Genomic DNA, 26,232 nt, shown 5'->3' with positions numbered 1-26,232 from the left:
TGAATGTAAACTCATTTTCTAAAGTTAGGAGTTGGAGTATATAACTATAGAACCCCCAATTCAGGAAAATCCATAATTCTTTGCATAGACAAAAACCCTTCCCAGTTCAGAGGAATAAAAGCTTACTAGGGGGGGATAAGGATGTTAGGGAGAAAAGAATCAGGAAAAATGCCTCCAGGAGGCTGTATTTGAGTTATACCTTTAAGAAGAGAAGGAATTTAATCATGCAGAGTTGGCAAGTGATAGGTGACAAGCTTTTCTAGGAAGGGTTATCCAGGGAGGAATTAGCAAGTACTACAGCTAGGTTGAATTACATGTGGGAAAGAGCAGTGAGAAATAAGGTCAATGCTAGATTGCAGATGGCCTTGCAAGCCAGGTTAAGTTCTGTTTGAGACAAGTCTCAGCTAAAGCATGTCTGAGCGTTTGTTCTAGAAAGTGAAGGCAAAGGATTATCTATCATCTATCTATATCATCTACCAATCATCTGTTAGGGACCAGCTCTGTGCCAGGCCTTTTGCCAAATGATTTATACACAGACTCTCATTCAATCCTATCAGCCTTTGAGATAGGTGTCAGGATCCTGATATGGAGAAGGTGCGCCCACGTCTTCAGTCTCGCAGGTCGAGGCACACTGGCATGCCTGTTGCCTTCTCAGGACTGTTCTGGACGTGACTTGGAATGTCAGATTGATCATTAAGGCAGATTCCTACGTGCTGCAGAGGGTCTGAGTAATTAGCAGAAGGTCCCACAGCCAGTAAATACCTGGAATATAACCGAAACAGAGCTAGCCCTAGGGAGCTGTCCCTACCCTTGGGCACCAGCGCTGCAGCTGGTCTAAGGCCCCGAGGCTCCAGGTTGCCCGAGCACGCCCCGCCCAGTCGCACGCGACTGGCCACCGAGCCCTGCCAGCTGGAGGGGGCGGGACCAGCCAGCTGGCGGGGCGGGGCCGGGGCGGGGTCCGGGGCTTGCCCTGACAGCCAGCTGCTGGCTCCGCCGCCTAGAGCTCCGAGGCTGCGGGCCGCGCCCAGGCTGAGCCGCCCGCCCGCCCGCCTCGCGAGCCCCGCGCCGCCACGCCGCCGCTCGAGCGCTCCTTTCCAGAATGCTGCGGCGGGGCAGCCAGGCGCTCCGGCGCTTCTCCACCGGCCAGGTGAGTCCCGCCCTGGCCGCGTCCCGGCTCTCACCCGGGGGCTGGAGCGCCGGGCGGAGGGGCTGGGGGTGGCCAGCGGTGTTTAAACAGCTTAAAGCTAAATCAACGCTTTTAAAACTGCAGAAGAGACTCCGGGGAGGGTCCTAGATGGGGCTTGGCAAGCGTGTCATTGTCTTCCATGGCGAAGGGGCAAGGATGCGGCTCTTGAACATCTAAAGTCTGGCTGGGACTGACGGGTGGGAACGGTCACTTGGCGAGCGGACAGAGTCGGCTTCCTTTCTTTTATTCCGTTTCAATCGTGACATCCCCCTGGTTATGAGCTGGAGCCAAGGTAGAGACCATCTCCTGGAGGAGAGTACTATGAAATCACCCGGGTTCTCCTCGGCTGCCTGAGATGTGTGCGCTCCCCACTGGCTTGCAGGGCCCATTCAGATAGTGGCACTTACTGCTAGTGGCTGCAAGCTCATTATTTCTGAGCTGCAGGCTGCAAGATTTCTAGCATTACTGGGCACTGCAGAAGCAGCCACTCTGGACCATTCGTGAACTGTAGCAAGAACAGGGCTTTGGCCCAGCCCCTGGCCTTGAAATTGCATCAGCTCCTCCAGAAATAGTAGGAGAGCCCACATGTTGCATGTGGCACTGCCTTCGGCACTTTGGGGGCCTTTGGAGAGATGTCTCCCTGTATTAAGCAGACTACAAGCTGTTTAGGGAAAAGAAAACACCCATCCTATTTACGATATTTCTTAATAGGAAGTGCATGTGTGCTGTGTTACACAAGAATTTGCTTTCGATTCTTCTTCTCTACCAAAGCCATGATTACATGAGTACACATTCAAATGGAAAAGCTTGGAGGCAGGGAGACGTCTCAAGTAGCACCAAGAGCTGATCCAAGTGGCATAAGTGGAAAAGCTTTCATCCCCCAGACACCACCAAATAATAATTCCCTTTACCCCATACAGTCAGTTCTAGTTATTTTGGAAGCATTCATCTTTCTAAAAGTAAGGAAAAAGAGACCCACTCTGGCAGAGCTCTTGTGCGTTCTCCGAAGCAGTGCACTGGATTCCTCATTAGCTTTCTCCCACCACTTGGCACATGGAAATCTAGGTTGGATGGCAGGAGAGCAAGGGGCTTGTGCCAGCCTGTTTTATTGGCCTCCTCTGTCAGCAGCTTTCATTGAATTGTCTTTTTTGGAGAGCAGAAAAGAGTCTTGAAGAGTAAAATGATAACAATAGTGGGGTTTACATAAGATTTGACTAGTAAAAGGTAAACATCCCAGGGGGCAAATAGCATAAACAAAAGCTTGTGTGTGGGGAAGCACCAGGTACAGCGAGGGCTCAGGGCCTGTGTCTGACTATACCTAGGAATGCATGTGGAAGAACAGTGACATGTGGCTGGGAAGAAGGCAGTTTCTTCAATGGCCAAAAGGAAGACATGGGATAAGTGAAGAATTTGGTGTTTCTTGATCCACAGAAAATGAGGACCCATCCTTTGGACTGTGTTCTATAAAAATTGTTCAGCCCTGCTGGCCGTGGCTCAGCGATTGAGCATCAACCTAGGATCCAGGAGAACGGGGGTTCGATTCCTGGTCAGGGCACGTGCCCGGGTGGTGGGCTAGGCAGCCGATCAATGACTCTGTCATCATTGATGTTTCTATCTCTCTCTCTCCCCCTTCCTTTCCTCTCTCTGAAATCAATAAAGATATGTTTAAAAAAAAAAAGAATTGTTCAAAATCAAACATGGCTGGTGGGAGTGTAAAATGGTGCAGCCACTTTGGAAAACTGGCAGTTTTTTTAATAAAGTTAAACATATACTTACTTATTTTATGACCCAGCAATTGCACTTCTAGGTATTTACCCATGAAAACTTTTATGCACACAAATACGTTTTTATGAATGTTTATAGAGGCTTTGTTCATAGACACCAAAAACTGGAAACAAATGTCATTCATTTGGTGACAGGATAAACAAACTGTGCTATACCCATCCATACAACGGAATCCTACTCAGAAGGAAAAAGAAAGGAATAGACTACTGATACATACAACATGGATGAAACTCAAACATGTATGCTAAGTATAAGAAGACATACTTAAAGGGCTACGTATTATATGATTCCATTTATCTCACATTTTGGAACAAGTAAAACTTATTGATAGGCAAAAGATCAGTAGTTGTCAGGGGCTGGAGATGAGGGAAGGACTGACTACAAAGGGACATAAAGGACTTTTGGAGGGGGGTGGAACAGTTTTTTATCTTGATTGTGTTGGTGGTTACATGACACTGTATGTCTAAACTGACAGAACTGTACACTAACAAGGACATATTGTATGTAAATTATACTGTCATCTTGAAAAAAAGAAAAAAATTGCACAGCATTTTTTGTGTGTGTGTGTTTTTTAGTTTGGTGTTAGAGCAGAATGAAAAAAATATCTCAACCTGGCAAAATCCAAGGGGAAAATTATTTTATGGCATTTCCTGATAAAACTAATTTTTCCATTCTCTGTTTTAAAGAAATGGACTTAGAAATATTTAATGATTTCCTCTTAATGATACTGCTTTTTTAACTAGTGCAACTGTGTACTAATAAAACCCTTTGTCAGTTACTATTGTTCACTATCTTGCCTGGCTCCCTGCTTCTTAATTTCTCCCCATGGTGGGGGTTATTTATCCCTCATATTTATTTGGCACTTGTTATTTTGTTCCCCCTGCTAGTGTCTGGGACAAGTTTGGCTGGTGGCTATGGGTTCATTGCCTGGTTCCAGGACTTAAGGTTACCTTTGAATCAGTTCAAGAGATTGGACCCTTCCCTGCCTCTTGGAACCAAGTACTGGCTTTGTACTCTAGTTCTAGCAACCATGTCCTTAACTTATTTCCTTGTTGCCTGACCCCTGCTTTGGAGTTTGTTTTTAGAACCTCCAAATTCAACCTTGAACCATATTAAATAAAGTATTATACACTGAACACGTTATCTAAATCCTGAGGAATTAATAATAATAACATTAATATAGCACTTAGTATGCTATTTGACTCTCGGCTGTGTTTTAATTTCTTTATCTGTAAAATGGCTTAGTAATGTCTGTCTCCAAGAGTCATCGGGCAATCAAAAGGAAGTGATAGATATGAAACACCTGGCATATCTTAGGATCTCATTAAACTGTTTGCTAATATTTTCACCCCTTCTTTCTGATCCAAATTCCCCAGGACAGAATCGGTATTGTAGTTGGGAGACTCCATAAAGCAGACTCTATGTGCCTGTGAGTTAATGGAGAGCTTGTTAAAATGCAGCTTCCTGGGCCTGAACGTCTGACTTCGTAGATCTGGGGTGGGGCCCAGGAATCCACATTTTTAACATATCCTTCCAGCTGATTCTACCAACACTGGCAGTCAGTCTTCAGATTATACTTGGAGAAATAAGACTAAGGTCAAATATCCCAGTCCAGTTTTTTGTGGGGTTGTGTGGGGTTTTTTTTGGAATTATGCTAATTCATTATAAATACACTTAAAATCTGAAAATTTCACAGTGTTGGAAACTCGCCTTTGTAACTTCAGCTTTAGCACTGAGCTCAGACGGTATTTCAAGGAATGTAGTATTTCCAAAGAAACTGACACGGTTTCCTTAAACACTGTCTTTCTGGAGGTGTTTTGAATCTGAATTTGAGCTCCAAATAATTGATGGCAGCTGACATTTGAGTCAGCTCAGCCTCTTGGCTCCTGTGTTTGAAAAGGAGTATTTTAGATGTTTTAAAATATCTAGCATTGGTAGTGGCCTGAGGTAAACTCAGGTTTTGTGAGATAGCTAACGTGTAAGTTCTGTTTCAAGCCACAGCGTTAATTATAGGATTTGAAGACAAAATGTTTACAGAACATTCCAATTTTTTGATGAGAGGAAACAAAATAGTCACACGTTTTCTGTAGGCAGAGTTAATTTGTTTGCTTGTGAATATCTGTTAGACATTGAAGCTCTAGGCTCTTTAGGGAGAGAAACTTCCGCTGGCCCTGGGAAAGGATTTTTAAACTGAAACCTTAATTGCTTAATTATCAGCCTAATTACGGAAAAGGTGTGAGCCCGTAGGCTTTTAAGTTCATGCCTAAAAAGGGATGCCATCCATGCCCTTAATAAAGTGGGAAATAAAAAGTTAAGCTTCCTTATAATCAGATGTTCACAGTGAGGCTTTACTAATTTGGAATCCCATTACTGAGAGGGGAAATTCTAAATCCGAGCCCTGTGCAACCACATCCTAAGGCGGAGGAGTGAAAGGTGGAATGAGTTCTGGGGAGCTGGGGTTGGTCTGTTGCCAAAAGAGGACACGCCTGGGAAGTCATGACCTTCTAATTACCTTCCCTACACCCACAATCCTGCTTCTAGCCTAGGCACCTGCCAGCTTTTCACCACCCTTAAGCTCTGTGAAAACGCCCCATTTGGGGAGAATTTACACAAAGCATGATTGCTTACAGACAAAATTTTAATCGCTTTAGTACTACTATTATCTCTGTGGTGTTTGTATTTCTTGATAATCGTGGAATTTTTTTAATCCTCACTGAAGGATCTGTTTTTATTGGTTTTTAGAGAGGAAGGGAGAGAGAGAGAGGAAAAACCCCATCTAGGTGAGAGAGAAACATGGATCCGTTGCCTCCCTCCTGTCCACGCTCCAATAGGGATCCCAGGTATGTGACCTGACTGGGAATCGAACCCGAAACCTTTGGTGCCCAGGACAACACTTCAACCAACTGATCAGCCCAGCCAGTGTAGATCATCACTGTATTTTTATGCATCAGTGTTAGTCTTCTAAAAAGAAGATGGAAGGCATGGTGGTGGTAGCTCATTTTAATTACTTGATATTTAAATACACACATGGGCTTTGAAGTCAGATCAACCTCGATTCAAATTCCAGCTGTCCTTTCTGTCAGCATGACCTTGGGGATATACTTGACGTTTCTAAGCCTTGGTTTCTTCATTAATAAAATGGTACAAAATGGGGGGATAATAACAGGATAGTTGTGTGGATCAAGTTAAATGAAATTATGTACAGGCCTCAGTTCCTTATCTGAAATGTGTGAGGCCAAGTGTGTTTTGGGGTTCAGAATTTCTCACATTTTGTTAATATGATACATAGATATTCTATTAAATACAATTCACAGCAGGGTCTGAGACAGTATCTGTAACCAAATACATTAATTTTTCTGTAGCAAAACATACAAATATTCATATAATCTTTATAAATATTATAAAGACCACAAATAGCATTATGTTGGTTTGGGTCAGGTTTAAAGCCAAATGAGTTTGTTCAAACTTACAAGAAACCTACAAGGATATGAAGAATGTTCCATCAATCCAGGTTTTGAAGCCAAATGAGTTGGATTCACTTACCAAGGGTTTTGGAATTCTGGGCTTTGTGAAAAAAAGACATAAAACAGTGTCAAGTATATAGCAAAATCTTTAAAATATTTTAAAGCTTTTATTTAAACAGTACTTGGTGTCAGACACTGCACTAAACCTATTGCATATTAAGTCATCTACTCCAAAGTTGTATGAGGTTGATGACATTATTCCCATTTTACAGATGAGAAAAAGAGGCAAACAGAAGTTAGTTTCTTGCTTAAGGCCGTACAACTAATAAGGGGTGGGTGGTACTAGGCTTGGACCTCAGATAGTCTAGCTCTGGGGTCCGCTTTTGACCCCTATGTTATACTGCATGTTAGCTCTTGGCCTCTTTTGGGGTAAGAGATTAGTACAGCTCTTATTTCTATATTGCAGGGGCATAAAAGCATTTTCATATTGAAGTGGATCTTGCTCAGAGTTAAACTGCTTTTCACTATGGAACTTACACATATTTGTTAATATCGTGCCTTATTGCACTAAGGAGTTGAAGCGGCTTGTAAAAATATATGCAATCCCCATGTTTATAATGAATAATCAAGGGAATTAAAGCAAAGAAAAAAAAGAAGAATATTTAGGAGTGAAATTATTTTCACTACTGTCTATATATAAAGTAGTCTGGGTTCAGTGTATGTCAGTAAAAAAATTATTTTGTAGACCTTTGAGCCTTTTGTCATCCTCAAGTCATCTTGAATGAATGAAAAAGAATGTTTATTATCCATATGTCTTCTATCCATACTAACAGCTGTCATCATTAAATTGTTTCACAGGTTTATTTCAAAAACAAGCTGAAGTTAGCCCTTATTGGTCAGAGCCTCTTTGGACAAGAAGTCTACAGCCACCTCTGCAAAGAGGGCCATCGAGTTGTGGGGGTGTTCACAGTTCCAGACAAGGATGGAAAAGCTGACCCACTGGGTGAGTGTATCTTGGAACAACTGGATCAAGGACTCTGAAGTGGCCTTTCAACTATTCAGCCGGGAGCCCAGCTCAGACCCCTCATTCCTCATTAGCATTTCTGTATTTCCACTTACTTGTCATCGTCCCGGAAGACCCAGATTGCATGCCTCCCTTCTGGGCTCTGCTGTGTCCACTGGACCTATTGAAAGGCTTGGCAGGCCAAGTCTATTGGCATGGTAGATATAGAACAAAAAATCCTCCCTTCTCTGTGAGCCCAAGACAAAGGAGCAGGCAGGCCCCTGTTGTATTGAGTTTATCCACTTATCTCCATGGTCACTATCAGGTCCATGGGAGGAATTTCCAGGCATGTATTTTTCCTGAGTTACACTTGTGACTTTCCAAAAAATAATATCTAATGCAGAGGCATGATAGGAATACAGGGAAGGCACACCCAATCATAGATATTTATGTGGGGTCATCAAGAAGGCATTTATCTCAGAACAAATTATAGCTGAGGCTGATTGATGATTACGGTCGGTAAAGAAGATAGCCATCCTCAGAGCAAACCTGCAGTGTGGTTCTGATTTGCTCACTATAGTTATGTCAAGGAAGGGTACAAGACACAGACATAGAACAGTCTACAAATAATACAGGTCGGGACTAGGACTAGTGTCTAGAAATCTTGGCTCATGACTTGGAATTTCATGAATCACTGGAACTTCATGCAACACATTGGTTGGAAAACAATTTAACAATAACCATAAATTTTTACTTTATTTCTTGGAAGAAGTAGCTCTGGGGTTTATCCTAATTCTTGTTACTGCTTTTTAAAATATTGTATTTTAATATTATTTATTTTAGGTATCAAGAAGAAAAAAATTGGGCCAAGAGCCCATATGCACATGAATTTAATCACTTAATTTAGAAATTACCCTCGTTTTAGAAAAAGATGTCCTCAACCTGGGGAATTCTGAGGGACCTGCCTCATGCATTTTTATACCTGGCTCCAGCAGCTTGGTTTTAAATGATTCCTGTTGCTAGGACCACCTAGTTCATCATTACCTACTTCCACTAGTTTTGTGTGGGGATGTTTAGGAAGACTCATGTTTAGGATTCAGATTGGCTGTTGTAGTGGGGGACCCCAAATAATATTAGCTTAAATTAAGACAGAAGTCCACTTCTCGGGTCTGGGTTGGCCACCAGGGGCTGTTGTGACAGTTCTGCGTATATCACAATGCAGACTCTTTCTGTTGTTTTGCCACTATCAACACTGGGCTTCCATCTCGTGGTCCAAGGTAGCTTCTTCAGCCCTGACTGTCCAGTCTGCATCCAGCAAGCATGAAGACAAAGAGAAGCAGAGGGCAAGTCTTTCATTAAGGGCATAACCCAGAAGGTGCACATTTTATTCCTACTTGTGTCCCATTGGCTGAATTCTACTTACAGGTCAAATCTATTTGCAGGGCAGGCTGAGAAATATAGATTTTTATATTTAGCTATATGTTCAGCTAAATTATAGAAATCCACTGATAAGGGGTGAAGGGGGTCAACTAGCAGTCTCTGCCGTGTACATGAACTTCAGAAGAACTGCAAGCATGTGACGCTTAGACCTTTCACAATTTTCTCCCAATTTCACATTTCTCTTACCACCATTTATCCACTTTCCTATCACCTGACGTTTGAGTTGTTTACAGTTTTTGAACATTGTATGAAAATTTACATTTTGTGAATATCATTATACTGGCCTCTCAAATTCTTCCAGATGGACTGACCAAGGCATCACCTTGACAGCCTTCAAGACTTACTAGGCTTCGAAATTGAGGCTTTGTGGTGTAGGCATCCCATCCGGAGTCATTGAGTACTGATGATTGGATGAAGAGAAGGAAAGGGAACTAAGAAATATAGGCTGAAAGCCTAAAATGTAGTTACTTTGTGTTATTGATGGAAAATAAATATACTTAAAATTTTAGGGTATGTAGTTAGTAAAATTGATATTTTATTATGGAAAAATGCATTTGTGCTGTCTGCACTTTGAGGGCCATTCCATTTCACACACAGGTAGGATGGAGTCATTCCTCTTAGAATAGACATTTTCCAGGACAGAGCCTCGAATCAGCTCCCATACGGCCGAACCCCTACAGGGAGCAGATGTCTTTCAGTCTTGGCCTCTCTCCTCCACTAACTTATCTGGTTGATGAACTTGGGAGAAGGAACTAGACAGGCTCAGCTCAGCTCCTTTCTCCCTTCATCTTTTGGAATCTGCTTGTTTGGCAGGGAGAATGTGTCCTGGTTTACAGTTTGCCCTGTGATAAAAGGGACTACCCTCAACAAACAGGAATGGGGAAAAACCTGAGGTTTTCCAATTGTGCCAGAGGTTAAGTATATCTGATTTGGGTGGTGACGTATTGGCACCTGGCTCCAAATATAAAAAACAAGCAAATGTTCTTTAAATGACTGGATCAGTAATGGAGGTATAAATTTTGATTTATAAAAGAAAAAGCCTCAATTAAAAATCCTAAAATGTTATCTAGGTACAAGTGTTTGAGTTCAAACATTATACCTTAAATATATAGATAAAAATCACATTAGAAAAGTGAACGATTCATGGTAAAATTGTAGCAGGTCAAATCCTGGCCAGAATCTAAATTGTTCTTCACTGTGTTTTATTTGTAAATGTTTCACAAAGCTATAAAATTAGATGTAAATCTATAGCAATGTAAAATTATGGCTAAAATTATTTTAATGAAAATAATCTTCTTTTTCATGCTCAGCTTTGGCTGCAGAGAAAAATGGAACCCCTGTGTTCAAGTTCCCTAGATGGAGAGTCAAGGGCAAGACCATAAAGGAGGTGGCAGAGGCCTACAGATCCGTGGGTGCCGAGCTAAACGTGCTTCCTTTCTGCACACAGTTCATCCCCATGGATGTAATTGACAGCCCAAAGCACGGTTCCATCATTTATCACCCATCTATTCTTCCCAGGCACAGAGGAGCCTCTGCTATCAACTGGTAAGGTTTTTTTAATAACATAGAAGATGGACCTATTTCGATTGTCCATAATCTTTCTGTTTCTTACCTAGATGGCCAATGAACTAGGTACACTTGAACAAGTGTGAGGTCCTGCATGATTGCTACTATTGACAAACTCCCCTGAGAGTTAGGGGTACTGCATAAGACAAAACAGCATTTCCCAAGAATCGTCTGTAACCAGGTTACAAGAATTGGCTGTAACTAGGTATTAAGCAAACAAAGGTTCTGCGGTCAGACAAGCTTGGTTTATGCTGGATTTCTTTATCATGGGACTTGTTAGAGCTTCTAATGTTAGCATCATAATCTCCAGGAGGGAATCTGAGTACACAACATTCCCAAACTTATGTGATCATAGAACTTTTTAAAAAATTTTGCATGTAACATCTCAGGTACATTTCAGGAAATGCTGAATTACCTGAAATTATCTTTGTTGTCTCTTCCCCCATTCAACTTTAAGCTTCTCGAGGGAAAAAGGGACTATGGTCTAACAATTTTATTGCTGTATTTCCCAGTATCAAGAACAATGCCTGGTACACTGTAGATGCCCAATACCATAGGTACACCATGTTGTAAGCTGAGGTGGGCAAGCCCATCTTCTCTGCCTTCCTTCCTTTACCTGCACATCTCCCAGATATCTCTCAGTGTCAGGTTATTAAATAGGCAGGAAGTCTACACTTAGTTTAAGTGTGATGAACATTTCATTGTATTAAAATCTAATTATATAAACTGATTTCCTTTTGCTCTTTAAATAGTACTGTGGTATATATATCTGTGTACTTAAACTTGTATTTTTTAACTTCACATTGCTTCTACATGCAGAATCATTGGGTCAAAGTATATGCATATTTTCAAGGATCTTGATAACATAATGCCAATTAATTCCTCAACATTTCTGAAAAGAGTGATAGATTGGTTGATTAATTTAAGTTTGGCTTGATTAATTGCTCAGAGAAGTAAAAATTATTTAGATCATGTAGATCATAGGCATGGTGGATCTACCACTTCATGCTCCTTCTATTTTAGCCTGCTCTCTGATATGCTTTTATATGTATTTGTCCATATACCCAGGTTATTATGTATATTAGGAACTCCAGTTCTGTAGGGCCAGTATTTTTTCTTAGGCTGAGCTTTATGAGCCCAAAATACAAATAGTTAAATTAATCAACCACCTTTTACTATAATTTATGCAGAAAATCTAGAGCTACTTCTAGCTCCAAATGATGTTTATTCCTGAATTACACAACTTAAATTAATAATCAGTTCTCCTCTTCACATTGCACTGAGCATCCTTAGTTTTATCTTCCATTATTTTATTCTGCCTAATGCAGGTTCAAGTACATTGTAAGAACTGGACCCCAGTGGGCAAAATTACTTGATGCTGCAGTAGAAAGCCGACACCAGGGTGTCAGTGAGTGGTAGTAATGATGGACTCTAATGCCTTTTTCAGTAGATTGTCAGTCATTAACATGTGTTAACAAGACTACAGATGTGTGGATGCATAAAATAGCAGTACCATTAAATACTGCTTTTTATGAGTGGTGACGTCTCCCGACTCCACTATTAATATCTCACAATAGCTTCATTCACCATCAACTCTCCATTGTAACTACCTTATACTTTACTATCACTAATTCATCATTTGATGAGACAGTTAACCAATATTTTAAGTTGAAACACCTTCCCCCCCCCCCACAGGACTCTAATTATGGGAGATAAGAAAGCTGGATTTTCTGTATTCTGGGCCGACGATGGTTTAGACACAGGACCCATCCTTCTCCAGAGGTCATGTGATGTCCAGCCCAATGATACGGTGGATGCGCTTTATAACAGATTTCTCTTTCCCGAAGGAATCAAGGCCATGGTCAGTATGCCATCAAGAAGAATTTAGTAAACCTTTGAGTTTTGAAAATATTTTTCTTTTCTTCTCTAAATATATCTTTCTATTGATTTCAGAGAATACAAATAGTTCTTTTTATTGATTTCAGAGAGAGGAAGGGAGAGGGAGAGAGAGAGACGGAGATATCAATGATGAGAGAGTCATTGATCGGCTGCCTCCTGCACGCCCCCGACTGGGGATCGAGCCTGCAACCCAGGCATGTGCCCTGACTGGGAATCGAACTTCGATCTCCTGGATCCTAGGTCGATGCTCAATCACTGAGCCATACCTAGCCAGGCAAGAATATTTTTCTTTTATTGAAAATTTGCTCATATGAATTTTTACTAAAAATATAAATCCAAACAATTAGATTTTATATTTACCAATAGGATGGTATACTTAGGGTGGAAATCTGAACTTTAACATTTCTAGTCTATGAAGCTGATTTGATCTCCTGGGAGCAATGATCAGATGGAGGAACTAGCAATCAAACTGCTTCAGTTACTTTGCCAAGTACTTGACTCTCCAACCCTGTTTATAATGACGGATTGTAAAGAAGTGCAGAGAATCTTGAGAAGTTTTGCTAAGCAATTCGGGCTTCTTTCAAAGGTATTTGAAATCAGTCTGTGTAATGAGGTGAAATTTGGCGTTGCTCTGCTTGCTCAGATGTGTTCTGGGTTAAAAGCTCAGAGCGTGTACAACACAAAGTAAAACTATATAAGCCTGTGAAAGTATTGAAAGATCATTTTAATGTCGTTTAATGTTTTTTAGAGTTTGATATGGTAGAAGTAGCAACACAGAGATGGACAGTAAGATGATATAAAGCAGCAGCCTTTGATTTCAGAGGCAGGAGAGTAATGTTTTGTTTGTATCTTTTAATGATTTAATGACACCAAAGTTCTCATTCTACCACTTATTTATTGTATGGCAATAGGCAGGTCACCTAGACTCTTTAGTATTGGTTTCCTTGTCTATAAAATGTAGATAGTACTGCATGATTGATAGTTGTTGTAAGAATTAAATGACATTTGTGTAATGCACCTGGCATACAATAGGTGCTCAAAAATGATAATTACAATAAAAATAGTATTATGTGTATTCAGTGGCATTTGCTCAAACCCGGTTCCTGTACCCAAGCCCAGATGATGTTGTAGCCAGAAGTGGGTAAGATGAACGAGCTGTAAACTTGTTCTTGTTTCCAGATGGCTTTCTCCATGTGCTCTTGGGGAGGTTGGTCAGCAACTGTGAGGGCTTAGAGAGAAATCTGAGAACCTGAGCTCCCATAGGCCTCCCAGTGAGGGAGAAAGTCTCTCAATTCAAGGCAAACATAAATGTGGCATGGGAGAGAGTGCAGGACACATCCCAAAGGCAATCAAACTCATGGGTAGATGTTAACTTTTTAAAATTCCAGGTATCCTAAGCTAGAAAGCAAGTTGAATTACTTTCATGTAACAATGTGATCACAGTCTAGAATTATCGTGAGGAGCATAAATAATCCATAATGATTTATTGTACAGTTATATCCCTGAAAGTTCCATTGAGTCACCAAGGGGAGATTGAAATTTGTTAAAACAAGAAAGTACAGACTTGATGTTGGCAGTAGATGGACTTGGACGCAGATCTTTTTTCTGACACCTACAAGCTGTCTATTCGACCTTGAGCTAGTTGCTTAACTTTTCTAAGCCCCAGTTTCCTCCTCTGTGAGACAGGAGTAATAATGTCCATCTCGCAGGATTGGTGTGATGTTGCGAAGGGGATTTCACATGAAGTAGCTACCACATTGCTTGCCAGATAGATGGATCTGAAAAAGTGCTAGTTATTATCACAGTCTGAGTCTCTGGACAGATTTATATGCAGTGATTCTGCACAGCAGAAACTTCAGTTAAACAGATCATGCTGTCATTGCCCACTGGGCTGTTAACACAGGTAACATTTCTGATTTTAGGTGGAAGCTGTTCAACTCATAGCTGATGGAAAAGCTCCTCGGATTCCCCAGCCAGAAAAAGGGGCAACATATGAAGGTATCCAGAAAAAGGAAAATGCTGAGGTATTTATACCAACTCAACAGCACATTTCCAAATTCATGGCCCTCAACCTTTAAGTGGTTCCCAATGTGCCATTTTTCGGCCCAAAGGTAGATCTCCAAGCCAGCCCGCCCCACCCCACCCCACCCACTTCTACCTCTGATAGAGAGAAATGTGTCCGTTGCCTTTGACACTGTCAACATTGGGAGGCTCAGCCTGTGGCTTTGTGCTTTTCTAGATTTCTTGGGATCAGTCTGCTGAAGTTTTACATAACTGGATCCGAGGTCATGATAAAGTCCCTGGAGCTTGGACAGAGATAAATGGACAGGTATGTTCTAGGGATCACTTTTTTCTCATGTTACGGTTGTGAGAGGCATTACACATAAGTCTAGGCTTCCCCTGGTCTTCCCTTGGTCATGAGGAGGGTCAGTGATTCTAGGAATATGCGACCTGCTCAAAGAAAACAGCCCCTTCTCTACTCAGCCCACAGAGAGCACTCGCTGGGCCGGCCTCTGCTCTCGCGGAGCCTGCAGCTTCAGGGCAAAGGGGAAGTGAATGAACACTGGTCACACAGTAAGACCCGCGCTGTAGTGCCTGGGCCCAGGCTTAGGCGTGTCAGGGAAGGCTTCCTGGAAGAGCTGAGAGAGAGAAGGTGAAGACCCAGAGACAGGAAGGCGCATTACCCAAATACTCGCAATCAAGCCGGGGCCTCGGGTGTGGGGAGCAGGTGTGAGAGGCCGGGCAGGGGCAGGGAGGGATCTCAGCTCAGCTCAGCTTCTCAGGTTTCTCCTCTCCTAGGAGTTTCCTGACCTCACAGGTCCTGCGTGGTGGGGTTGGGTGCCCGTCCTCTGTTCCAACCACACCCTGCCTGCCTCTGACATAACACTGCATATTGTGTCTATTTATCTATCCCTCCTCCCCCACTAGACTACAAACCTTTTAGGGGCAAAGGCTTCAAATTGCTGTCTTGGTAATCTCAGCACTTAAGCTGGCTTCTTAGTGCGTATAAGTTGCCAACAGAAATATGTGGGTTCAAGGAAGGACCAAGGGAGGAAGTATAGTGAGTGGTTAAGAGTGTGGGATCTGAAGCTGGAATATTTCAGTTAAAATTCTGGCTCTGCCACTATTTGCTGCGTAACCTGGGGCAAGTTACTTAACCAATGGGTGCCTTGGTTTCCTTATTGCAAAATGGGGTATGTGAAGATTAAATGAGTTAACACATGTTAATTCATTTAAGTGCTCGGTCCCGGCCATAAGTATTCAGTAAAGGTTAACTTGATAGTACTCAATAAATGATCGCGGATAGTCATAGAATTATAACAACAAAGGGTCCCTTGGTCACAGCCTAGATCCAGTCCATAAGCTGACCCACAGAGCACCCTGTACTGCCCATCAGTAATCCCACTGCATTGGAATCGCCTGTTTTCTACTTCGCGTCAGCCCTTGCTGCCCTCCCTCCCCGGCACCCCCGCTCCCCTCACACGCCTGCTGCACCTGCAAGGCCGTGACAGCTTCTTACCTCTCTCACCTTGGTGTCCGCGGGAATACACGATAAACGTACACATGCTCATGTTGTCTGGGTGTGGGGCACTTTTTGAAACCCTTCAGTCATTTAGTTGCAGACTGCCTCTTGCTTTGTGCCATTTCTATAGATGCTTGACACAGTCTCTCACACTGGGGTGTCCCGATTTCATTGTAAATGGTAATTCCAGCTTTTTTGCAGAGCACTGCTTGCGCACACCCGTCCAGAGGTGTACCTTCCCCACTCACACTCTGGGTTTGATCTCTTTCTCAGATGGTCACATTCTATGGCTCATCGCTACTGAGTAGCTTGGTGCCTGCTGGGCAACCGCTGGAAATTAAAGGTGCCAAGAAGCCTGGCCTTGTTACCAAAAACGGACTTGTTCTTTTTGGCAACGATGGAAAAGCAGTGAGTGTTCAATATAGTCACCTATAAAATACCTTTTTGGGCTTCCTTCATAACCTGAGCTATTAAGGGAATATCGTTCACCAGCTGATCTGGTTTTGCAGTGGGATGTGGGAGACTCAAGATACTGGTGCCCCGTTTTTCTCTGGGGCTGAGCTGGGTCCATGTGCCTGGATGAGAACAGGTCTCCCGGGATGGGCCCCAAGGACCTGCACCGTAGAAAGTGCGTGGGATTTAGTCAGAAAACAGGATGTGAATCCCTGCTCTGCCACTAGCTGGCCTTGGGCAGGATGCTTCTCCCCCCTGAGTCTCAGTTTCCCCATTTATGAAACAGAGAGAGTTTCCCATCTGCCTTCCCACTGGCAGAGATGAATGTGGTCTTCTTTCAGATGGTCTCCTGTGCTTGGGAGTGTAGGCTCTGGCCTCAGGGGGCGCTTGGGCAGCTTCCCCATGAAGAAAGCAAAAGGGAATTTGCCACATGACAGATATTCTCTGCTAGTTTGCAGGGTACATCAGTTACTAAGATTGTAGGCTTCAGGGTCCAGCTAGTTCTGGGTTGTAACCCCAGCGTTGTTACTTACTAGCTGCTGGCATTGGGCAAATCACTCACCTTCATTAACTTCATTTCCCCATCAGTAAAATGGGTATAGTAATGCTGATAATAATTTAATCAGGATTTATAAAATTAAATAAGACGCTTCAGCACATACATACTAAGTACTGTGCATGCTGAAGTGTTCGGATAATGGCAGTAGGGGTGGCTATAGTAGGTTTTAGTCCAAATACCTACATCAAATGTCAATTTTTCAGGAGCTTATTATCCATTTTGAGATGTATCAGCCCCTAGACTTAACTGTCTCCTGCTACTGCCATTATTAAAATACGATTTCAATCCTTTTATACATATGGTAAGTGCTCTTCCTCCACGTGTTTGAATTTGCCGAATGATCTACTCCTTAAATACATGTGATACGTGGCGCCTTCTCCCACCAACCTCGCTTCTGAATTGCCCGAATCCTCAATTCTTGTTTCGTTGCTCTTTTGTAGCTGATGGTAAGGAATCTGCAGTTTGAAGATGGAAAGATGATTCCTGCCTCTCAGTACTTTTCAGCGGGCGAGACGTCAGTGGTAGAGCTTACACCCGAAGAGGTGAAGGTGGCGGAGACCATCAGGGTGAGCGTGTGACGTCCTCATTATTTCTCTTCCCTTGGGAAAAGTCGTGGAGACGGAATTTTATCTTCTCTTTTTTGTATTAGCTACAATAAGAAATCAACCCCCAAATTATATGCAGATTTATTTTCCAGTCACACAAATAATCCAGGCAGTTTTAGGTTGGTATGGGGATTAGGGGTAAAGCTGGGAAATGAGGGTTGGGGTGGAGTCATTCAGGGACTCAGGCTCTGCTCTCTTCAAGGTCAACCTGGGGGTCATCTCCATTCCAGACAGCCAAGAAGGGCAAAAGAGCACAGGGAACTGGTTGGGGGAAGTTTTTCAAGGGTCAAAGCCAGAATGCGGATCACTTCTACTCATATTTGTTGGCCAGATGACAGTCTTACAGCTGCATCTTACTTGAAGAGATGCTGAGAAATGTAGTCAAGCCATGTATCCAAGATGAACAAGAAAGGGGTTTGGTGAGGAGCTAGCCAGTCTCTGCCAGTGTTCTACGTGGCACATCCCTCATAAAAGTTACCCTTGTTGTGTAGGTCATCTGGGCTGGAATTTTAAGCAACGTCCCTGTTATCGAAGACTCAACAGACTTCTTTAAATCTGGAGCGAGCTCAATGGATGTGGTTAGGTAAACCGCTATTCACACACACCCTCCATGGGGGATTCTGACTATGACTTTGAAAATCAAATCTAAATCCTTGGTTCTGGATGTTATTACTTTATCCTACCTGTCTACTATATTTCTCTCCATCTTTTTTGGTTTGTTTCCATGGTCAAACACATATATTTGCTCCATTCTCTTTGTTGCTAACCAGGAGTTATTTTTTCTTTTTTAAGCCTCACCCAAGGATATTTTTTCCATTGCTTTTCAGATAGAGTGGAAGGGAGAGTGAGAGAGAGAAACATCGATGCGAGAGAGATGCGTCGATTGGTTGCCTCCCCCACGTGCCCCGACCGGGGCTGGGGATTGGGCCTGCAAGCGAGGTACATGCCCCTTGGTTGGAATCAAACCCAGGACCCTTCAGTCCCCGGGCCGACATTCTAACCACCGAGCAAAACCAGCTAGAGTGGGAGTTATTTTCATATTTCCTGTATACCCAGAAAAGCAACCCTTCTAATTGTTTGTTCCCTTTAAATTTGTGTCTTTATATTTCTTAGCTGATTTTCCTCCAATATGACATTGGAATTGGGATGCTCTGGATGACAGTGTCCATCAGGAATATCCTACATAGTCTGATTCAGAGGGATGCCTGACCTTGATTACACTTCCCACCAAAATCTTTTTTTCCTATTCCTCTCTAATTGCCCAGTAAGATCTATCTAGAATGAGGGTTGTAGGCTACTTGTGAGAATAGGGTCATTGCTCTATAGTCAGAATTTCTCCACAGAGGTTTTTAGAGCAAGTTGAAAAGGCTGGAGTCCTAGAAAGCCCCCTCTGTGGCAGACGAGTGTACCAGGATCCTAATGGGGGAGTATTGCAGAGGCATGTTTTCCTTTGGCACTATGGCCATTCACTAACTAAACAGGTAAGGAATGCTTCTCCTCTTGACAGAATCCTTCATGTCAACAGAGCGAGTGTGTTCTCGACGAATATTCTGTCTATTCACTTATTCACTCATTTAATTAACAAAATCTATTGAACACTTACTACATATCAGGAACAGTTTTTGTGCATTGGGGACACAGTCATCAACAAGACAAGGTCCCTTTATTCACGAAGCTTTTGTAGTTTGGTAATCAAAAACAGTCATCTCAAGAGCAAATATCATTATCAAAAGTCAAGAGTTTTGGTTCCTCAAATTATAAATCTTTCAGCTATGACTCATGAGTTTCCAGGAACTTCTAACTTGCTCAACTAAAAATTTCAATTCCGTACTTTTAGTACTTTTTTTTTTTTGCCAGCAAGATACTCTTGCAGGAATTACCCATTTCCTGTTTGAGTGTCTGGCTTACCATAATCATCTAATGTTTTTATCTTGAACTACCAAGGCATCTCGTCTCTTTTAGACAATAAATGACTGAACAACAACTGTGGTAGACTTTCTATCCTGCACCTAGTACACCACTGCTATCCAAGAAATGTCAAATAACAGCTGTAATTTGAAAAATTATCAGTGAAAAGTCAAAGGATTGGAAAAGGCTTCAAAAAGTATATTGACCTATGGTTCTAATTAGTATCTATATTAGCCATGTAACACAAACAACTGTTTGTTTTATTCTTGCACATAATCTGAAGAAAATATTCTGCAATATGACTTATGTTTCTCATAATCTTTACAGTTAGGAAATTTCCTTTATTTTTTTATTCCTTAACTACATTTGAAAGGAAAGGAACTGATTTTATGCGCCCCTTATATCTTGCTTGCATCGAAAGTAATTAAAATGATTTAGTCTTGATTTCTTTTCTCTTTAGGCATGTATAAAGAACTACCATTGTCCTTCCAGATAGCTTTTTAATTTTCCCCCCAGTCTTATCAGTTTCTCTGATTACTATCATGGAAGATCTCATAAAAAAAGCATGTGACATAAGTCTTACTTCGAAGCAACTTGACAAATGTAATAATACAGCTCCCCTAAACCCTTTAACACATGTAAGTAACATGAGCTGTTTTTTACTTTAAGGCTGGTTGAAGAGATCAGACAGAAATGTGGTGGGCTTCAGTTACAGAATGAAGATGTCTACATGGCCACCAAGTTCGAAGACTTCATCCAAAAAGTCGTGAGGAAACTGAGAGGGGAAGATCAGGAAGCAGAGCTGGTAGTGGATTATGTAAGTCTATGGTGTTTAAAACCTGAATCATTAAGATCCCTGTACTCTAAAAGAATGCTATGTCTTTCCCTAGTTTTTAGACTTAAAACCTTTTAAAGATAACAGTTGTATTGAGATATAATTCAGATACCATAAAATTTACCCTTTCACAATGTAGAATTCAGTGGTTTTTAGTATATTCAGAATTACGCAACCATCACCACTATCTGATTATGGAGCATTTTTATCACCCCCAAACAAAACCCTGTATCCACTGGCAATAATTCTCAGCTCTACCCCCCTGGCCACTGGCCCCTGGAAACCACTAATTTACTTTTTGTCTCTGTGGATTTGCCATTCTAGATATTTCACAAAAATGGAATTATGCAATATGTGGCCTTTTGCTTCTGCCTTCTTTTACTTAGCGTAATTTGTTCAAGGGTCATCTATGTTGTAGAGTATATTATCACTTCTTTCCTTTTTCCTGGCCAAATAATATTCCATTGTGTTGACCTACCACATTTTGTTTATTCATTTCTCAGTTCATGTACATTTGGGTTGTTTCTACTTTTTGACTATTACAAATAATGTTTCTATGAAAATTAATGTATAAGTTTCTATGTAAACATATGTTCTCAATTCTCTTGGGTATATATTCAGGAGTGGAATTGATGAGTCATATAGTAACTCTGTGTTTCGCTTTTTGAGGAACTACCAAACCCTTTTCCAAAGTAGCTACACCACTTTACAGTCCCACTAGCAATGCAGAGTATCTCAATTTTTCCTCATAATAAATGTATAAAGCAGGTATTATCTCCATTTTATTGTTGAAAAAACCAAGGTTCATAGAGGTTAATGGACTAACCTAAATTCACTTGTTAGCTAATAGTAAAGTGTACAATTTAGGCAACACGTATGTAAGAGAGAGGAAGTGAAAATGGGGAGGAACATAGGAAAGAAAGCTCAAAAGGGCACCGGCATAAGAGGAAACCTATTGATAAAGGCAATTCCAAGGCTTTAGGTAAGAGCAGTGGCTGCACTTCAGAGAAGCTGCCACTGGGTGGTAGTGTTTCCATTATCTGGAGGTCTTTTGAATTCATGTTTCTTCGTGGGTGTAAGAAAGAAAATCAGATCTTTATGAAGCCCAGCCTCCAGCACTTCCATCATCACAGGCGCCACCCTCCTGCCCCAGCAGCCCTGAGCATCATGGGGCCCAGCTCTCCCATATGCTTGTCTCCTCTGGACAGTAGGAATTAGAACCCCGTTGACTTAACTTCTCCCTCTGCCATAGTGAATAAGCTTTTTAATTACTATTCAGTATCAAATGGATAAGCACGGAAATCCTTTGACTCTATTAACATAATTCTCTCTCTCTTAGGTTTCAAAGGAGGTGAATGACATGACAGTAAAAATGCCCTATCAGTGTTTCATAAACGGACAGTTCACAGATGCTGAGGATGGAAAGACTTACGACACTGTCAACCCAACAGATGGCTCTGTAAGTAATTACTCAGGGAGCACAGTGGCCACTGGTCATGGATTTTTAGTTTCCACACAGTTGTAAAACAGAGAATCCCAAGGAGTTGCTTTATTCTGCCACTCTGCCTCCGAGCACTTAATATAAATGGACTTCAGGCATTCCTTTCAACTGTTCAATTCTGGCACTGGCTGCTGTCAACTATAGGAGCCTATTTTATAGAATGACTATTTATGATGAGTTTAGACAGGTACATGTACACATCAGAGGCACCCCTACACGTAAAGCTACATGTGGGGGGAAACTTTCAGACTTTGCAAGCCCATGGCAAGAAACTCAGCTTCCCTGAGGCAGTAGGAGAAATAGTTATAGTTTTCCTAAATGTGTCTTTCCGTAATGTAGTGGGACATAAGAAGCACCAAATTTCAGGCTCACAATTTTCAGGTTAAATTGTTTTGTTGTTGTTTACTATGTTACTGGATGTATTGGTTTTCTATCATACAATTTCCTGGATTTTATAATATAATATTAATTCTAAGATGCATATTCATCATATATCTCGCTATAAAATAGCCTTTAACCGATATTTACTCATCTTGAAATAGACAATATGCAAAGTAGCCTATGCTTCTTTGGCGGATGTTGATAAAGCAGTAGCAGCAGCCAAGGATGCCTTTGAAAACGGCGAATGGGGCAGAATGAATGCAAGAGAAAGAGGAAGATTGATGTACAGGTATGTTTTTTTTAAAAAACATAATCTTGCCCGGCCGGGCGTGGCTCAGCGGTTGAGCATCGCCCTAGGATCCAGGCGATCAGGGTTCGATTCCCAGTCAGGGCACATGCCGGGGTTGCGGGCTCAATCCCCAGTCAGAGGCATACAGGAGGCAGCTGACCAATGACTCTCTCATCATTGATGTTTCTGTCTTTCTCTCTCTCTCCCTTCCTCTCTCTGAAATCAATAAAGATATATTTAAAAAAAAACAACAACAAAAAACCCCACAATCTTTGATATTGACTAACATTGCCAACATTTAAACTATTTCTTTAAAACATCCTAATTTGCTCCTATAATATGTCTTCTGTTACCTACATCATGTAAAATTTCACATATGTGAGTTCCTAACTTTCGTATTATTGTTTGTATCAGTCAAGGTCCCATTAGGAAAAGAAGTTTAATAAAAGACTATTTACCAAGGTGCAGGCAAGGTCAAGGGAAGATGAAGTACCCAGGCAAGGACAGCAACGGGACAGCTACCACTACTCCAAGGTCTGAAGGGACAGAGGAAGGGGCTGTTACTAGAATCTGGCACGATCTAAAGCTATGGAGAGGACCACACTATGGTGGCTTGGGTTGGGGGACACAGCAGCTGCTGAAGCCATTCCCCTCTGTGAGGGAGCCGGGGGATTCCAATTCCCAGCCACTCTTGCCTCTAGGTGACCAGTCTTCTGGGCGTGCCTCCCATTGGACTCTCACTGGCCAAACCCAGTGAGGGCCAGGAAGCCGAGTGATGCAGTCTATGAAGGTCATCCTCCCAGGTCGCAGAGCAGGGTGAATGATTCACAGCAGCAAGTGGAGAACATCCAGCACCCTGTTGTTTCCCACGACAAAATTTAAACCTCCTTGTGTGTAAGAAACAGACGCAAGGAAGGAAAACACTCAGGCCTGGAAGGGGTGTTATAAACTGATGACTGAGTGTGTCAAGAAGAATCCACTTCAGTCCTGAATTAAGTTCTCTGCTTACCTGAGCCAAATAGCTGACTGTGGTCAAAAGACCTCCTGGAGCAGGATCTGGAAGGAACACAGGGGTAGGAGATTTCATGCCTGACTTTGGAATGATCCAAAAGGGAGACAGCTCAGACAACTACTAACGGAAAGCAAATAGCCAAAGCGAACAAAAAAGAGGAATTTTGACTATTTCATAGTCATTAAGACAGTCCTAGACTTATCTTCCCACAGAAACTGGTGTTTGTAATTTATTCCATCTATTTCTATCTTGCCCTCTTCAGTTAGCGTCAGAAATACTTCTGCACCGACCAGAAATGCTCACGTGTTCGTGGATTCTCCAGGGCTGTGGGTTGCACTCTGACATCTCCCTGAATGTTCATGAACTATCCACATGCCCACTAATTTCTATCATTGATCTCCTTTGGACTACCATGGCGCAATCACTGTTCTACTTCTTGTGCATTTATGAGGCGAATCATACAGGCTTCCAACACCCTCTGCTTCTCTTGTAACTCTTGAAACAAATTTTTATGGCATTATTTGTTTAATGTCTGTCTCCCCACATTCCCTATGAGGACAGAGACCTGGGCCCTTTGCGTTCACCTCTGAATTCTCAGCCCTTAGGATGGTGCCTTGTACAATACAGGGCCCCAATCAGTGTTTGTTGCATGGATTTCTTTCACTGCCCATGCAGACTTGCAGACCTGCTGGAAGAAAACCAAGAAGAGCTGGCAACCATCGAAGCCCTCGATTCAGGCGCTGTCTACACCTTGGCTCTGAAGACTCACATTGGAATGTCTGTGCAAACTTTCAGATACTTTGCTGGCTGGTGCGACAAAATTCAGGTAAGCGCAAATATTTGTCTCCACGTTGGTCATTCCAACAGGAAAAGGGATGGACGTTTATTAGCCTGTAAAGACACTGTGTCAGAGCCGCCCCTTATGAAGGTTTTCTCACTGGATTCTTGTAACAGTCATCCGAGGCAGCTGCATACCTACTGCCCCTTAGTACAGGTAAGGAAACGGAGGCTTGAGGACCCTGAATGACTTGCCTGTGGTAACATGGTTAGTAAGTAAACCACAGAGCTAGGATTTGAAATCAAAATTTTCTGTACTAAAGTCCAGCCATGTTCTTTATACTTTACGGTAATTTCTCCTGAGGGCTTCTAACCTTCTGGATATAGAGGGAGAAACGTGGTATCATGGAGGGATGGCAAACTCAAATGCCTACCGAGGCCAGAAAGCTAACGTAGATGGGCTAGGCAGGCTGGGTATAAGAAAAAAAAGTTAAGACATGGGTACAATAAATATTTCATTTTCCTTTTACTATAAAAAATGTATAGCACATGTGTGATGACAAATAGCAACCATACTTGCTCTTGGCATTGGGGCTACAAAGGGGAAAGGTATGGCTTATGTCAAACAGCAGAATGCATTCCCACCCCATTCCTCCAATGCCTTGGGAGGCTGCCCCAGACCTACTGGGGGTTACAGGTAGTATAACATAATCTAAGGTATATGTATTATATTATGTTTCTAATCCCAAACACCTGGCACCAAGGGTTTCAGATAAGAGATTATACACTTGTATTAGTAACAGCAATTATGTTTTATGTGACAAAACAAATATATCGCTTCAGTAAGGATTACTATCATGAATGAGTTGTGATTAAGTCTGGCTGCATATAATAGAGAACCCAACTAAGAAGTTTGTTTTTATCTCACTTTCAAGGAGTCCAAAGACACCCAATCATGTCTAGTATGTGAGATGAAGGTTCCTTCTCTCTCTGCCAAGCCATCCTTTGTACCATGTGCTCTCCATTCTTGAGGTTGTCTCATGAAAACCACTGCAGTGCCAGGCATTTCAGCAGAATTTTGAGCTGGAAGAAGTGGGAGTAGGGGGAAGGGGGAAAGAGCACTTGTTAGAGCTGAGTCAGCCTACTTTAAAGAGCTTTCCCTTTTCAATGCCATGTGCTTACATCTTCCTTTGACCATCCCTGTCTGCTATGAAAACTGGAAAACAGTGTTTTGTCCAGGCATATTGCCATCCCCATCAGGAATATAGAGTTTCTGTCACTAAGGACAGAGGGGAGAATGGATATTGGGCAGACAATTAACATTCTCTACCATGCCAAGAAATTGGAATGGAGGTGAATAAATTAGAATCACATTTCTTCTCCTGTGCCTCAGTTCTTTCAAGAGAGAAATAGCAGTTCCTTTCTCGGTGTGCATGTATTTCTTACAAAGTGAACACTGCCTTTTCATGTCAGCTGGGAAAAACAAGACAGAAAGTGGATTCTTTGAGATTAAAGGGGGGGAAAAGTTTTTAACCACCCATAATATCCTCAAGTCTTTAACCTATTTTGAAACAGATTAAAGTCACTCATTTCAAAGAGTAAACTAGGTATCAACCCTGTTTGCTTTTTAGGGTTCTACAATTCCCATCAACCAGGCCCGTCCAAACCGCAATCTGACCTTTACCAAGAAGGAGCCACTTGGGTAAGACAAGGAGAGTGCCTCTGAGTGACTTACATTAGCTCCAGACAACTAAGGATGTCGCCTTTCTTCCTCTGCAGCGTCTGTGCCATAATCATCCCCTGGAATTACCCGCTGATGATGCTGGCGTGGAAGAGTGCCGCCTGCTTGGCCGCAGGCAATACCCTAGTGCTCAAGCCAGCGCAGGTGAGGCGCAAGGGGCCGCTGCATCTCCTCCCTCCTATTTCCGTCAATCGGAGCCATGCGCTCTTTGTACTCTATTTGCCACTTTGCTGTAAGTCCGAAATTACGTCAAAATAAAATGAACCTTAGCGCAGCCACCGAGGGAAAGCTGGGTACTGATCTAA

At 42.2% G+C, this 26,232-nt stretch overlaps 1 protein-coding gene across 2 annotated transcripts in view; it reads left to right on the top strand.

Moving 5' to 3' along the window:
- The first annotated feature begins 992 nt into the window (after nucleotides 1–992).
- ALDH1L2 (aldehyde dehydrogenase 1 family member L2) overlaps nucleotides 993–26,232 on the top strand; it is a 38,518-nt gene continuing 13,278 nt past the window's right edge. The window contains exons 1-15 of one of the 2 annotated variants that reach the window (XM_081129058.1): nucleotides 993–1,147; nucleotides 7,294–7,438; nucleotides 10,189–10,423; nucleotides 12,140–12,305; nucleotides 14,266–14,367; nucleotides 14,583–14,672; nucleotides 16,140–16,274; nucleotides 17,319–17,444; nucleotides 17,975–18,066; nucleotides 20,061–20,208; nucleotides 21,566–21,685; nucleotides 22,270–22,397; nucleotides 24,085–24,235; nucleotides 25,818–25,888; nucleotides 25,966–26,071. In XM_081129058.1, the coding sequence (XP_080985184.1) occupies nucleotides 1,100–1,147; nucleotides 7,294–7,438; nucleotides 10,189–10,423; nucleotides 12,140–12,305; nucleotides 14,266–14,367; nucleotides 14,583–14,672; nucleotides 16,140–16,274; nucleotides 17,319–17,444; nucleotides 17,975–18,066; nucleotides 20,061–20,208; nucleotides 21,566–21,685; nucleotides 22,270–22,397; nucleotides 24,085–24,235; nucleotides 25,818–25,888; nucleotides 25,966–26,071 (1,863 nt within the window). In that variant the 5' untranslated portion in view covers nucleotides 993–1,099. Of the gene's footprint in view, nucleotides 1,148–7,293; nucleotides 7,439–10,188; nucleotides 10,424–12,139; nucleotides 12,306–12,752; nucleotides 12,930–14,265; nucleotides 14,368–14,582; nucleotides 14,673–16,139; nucleotides 16,275–17,318; nucleotides 17,445–17,974; nucleotides 18,067–20,060; nucleotides 20,209–21,565; nucleotides 21,686–22,269; nucleotides 22,398–24,084; nucleotides 24,236–25,817; nucleotides 25,889–25,965; nucleotides 26,072–26,232 lie in introns of those variants that run through there. The other variant, XM_081129059.1, reaches the window with a different exon arrangement.

Source organism: Miniopterus schreibersii (assembly GCF_964146895.1).
Source record: "Miniopterus schreibersii genome assembly, chromosome: 2".
Taxonomy (NCBI): Eukaryota; Metazoa; Chordata; class Mammalia; order Chiroptera; family Miniopteridae; genus Miniopterus; species Miniopterus schreibersii.
This window is presented reverse-complemented; position numbering and strand designations above follow the sequence as displayed.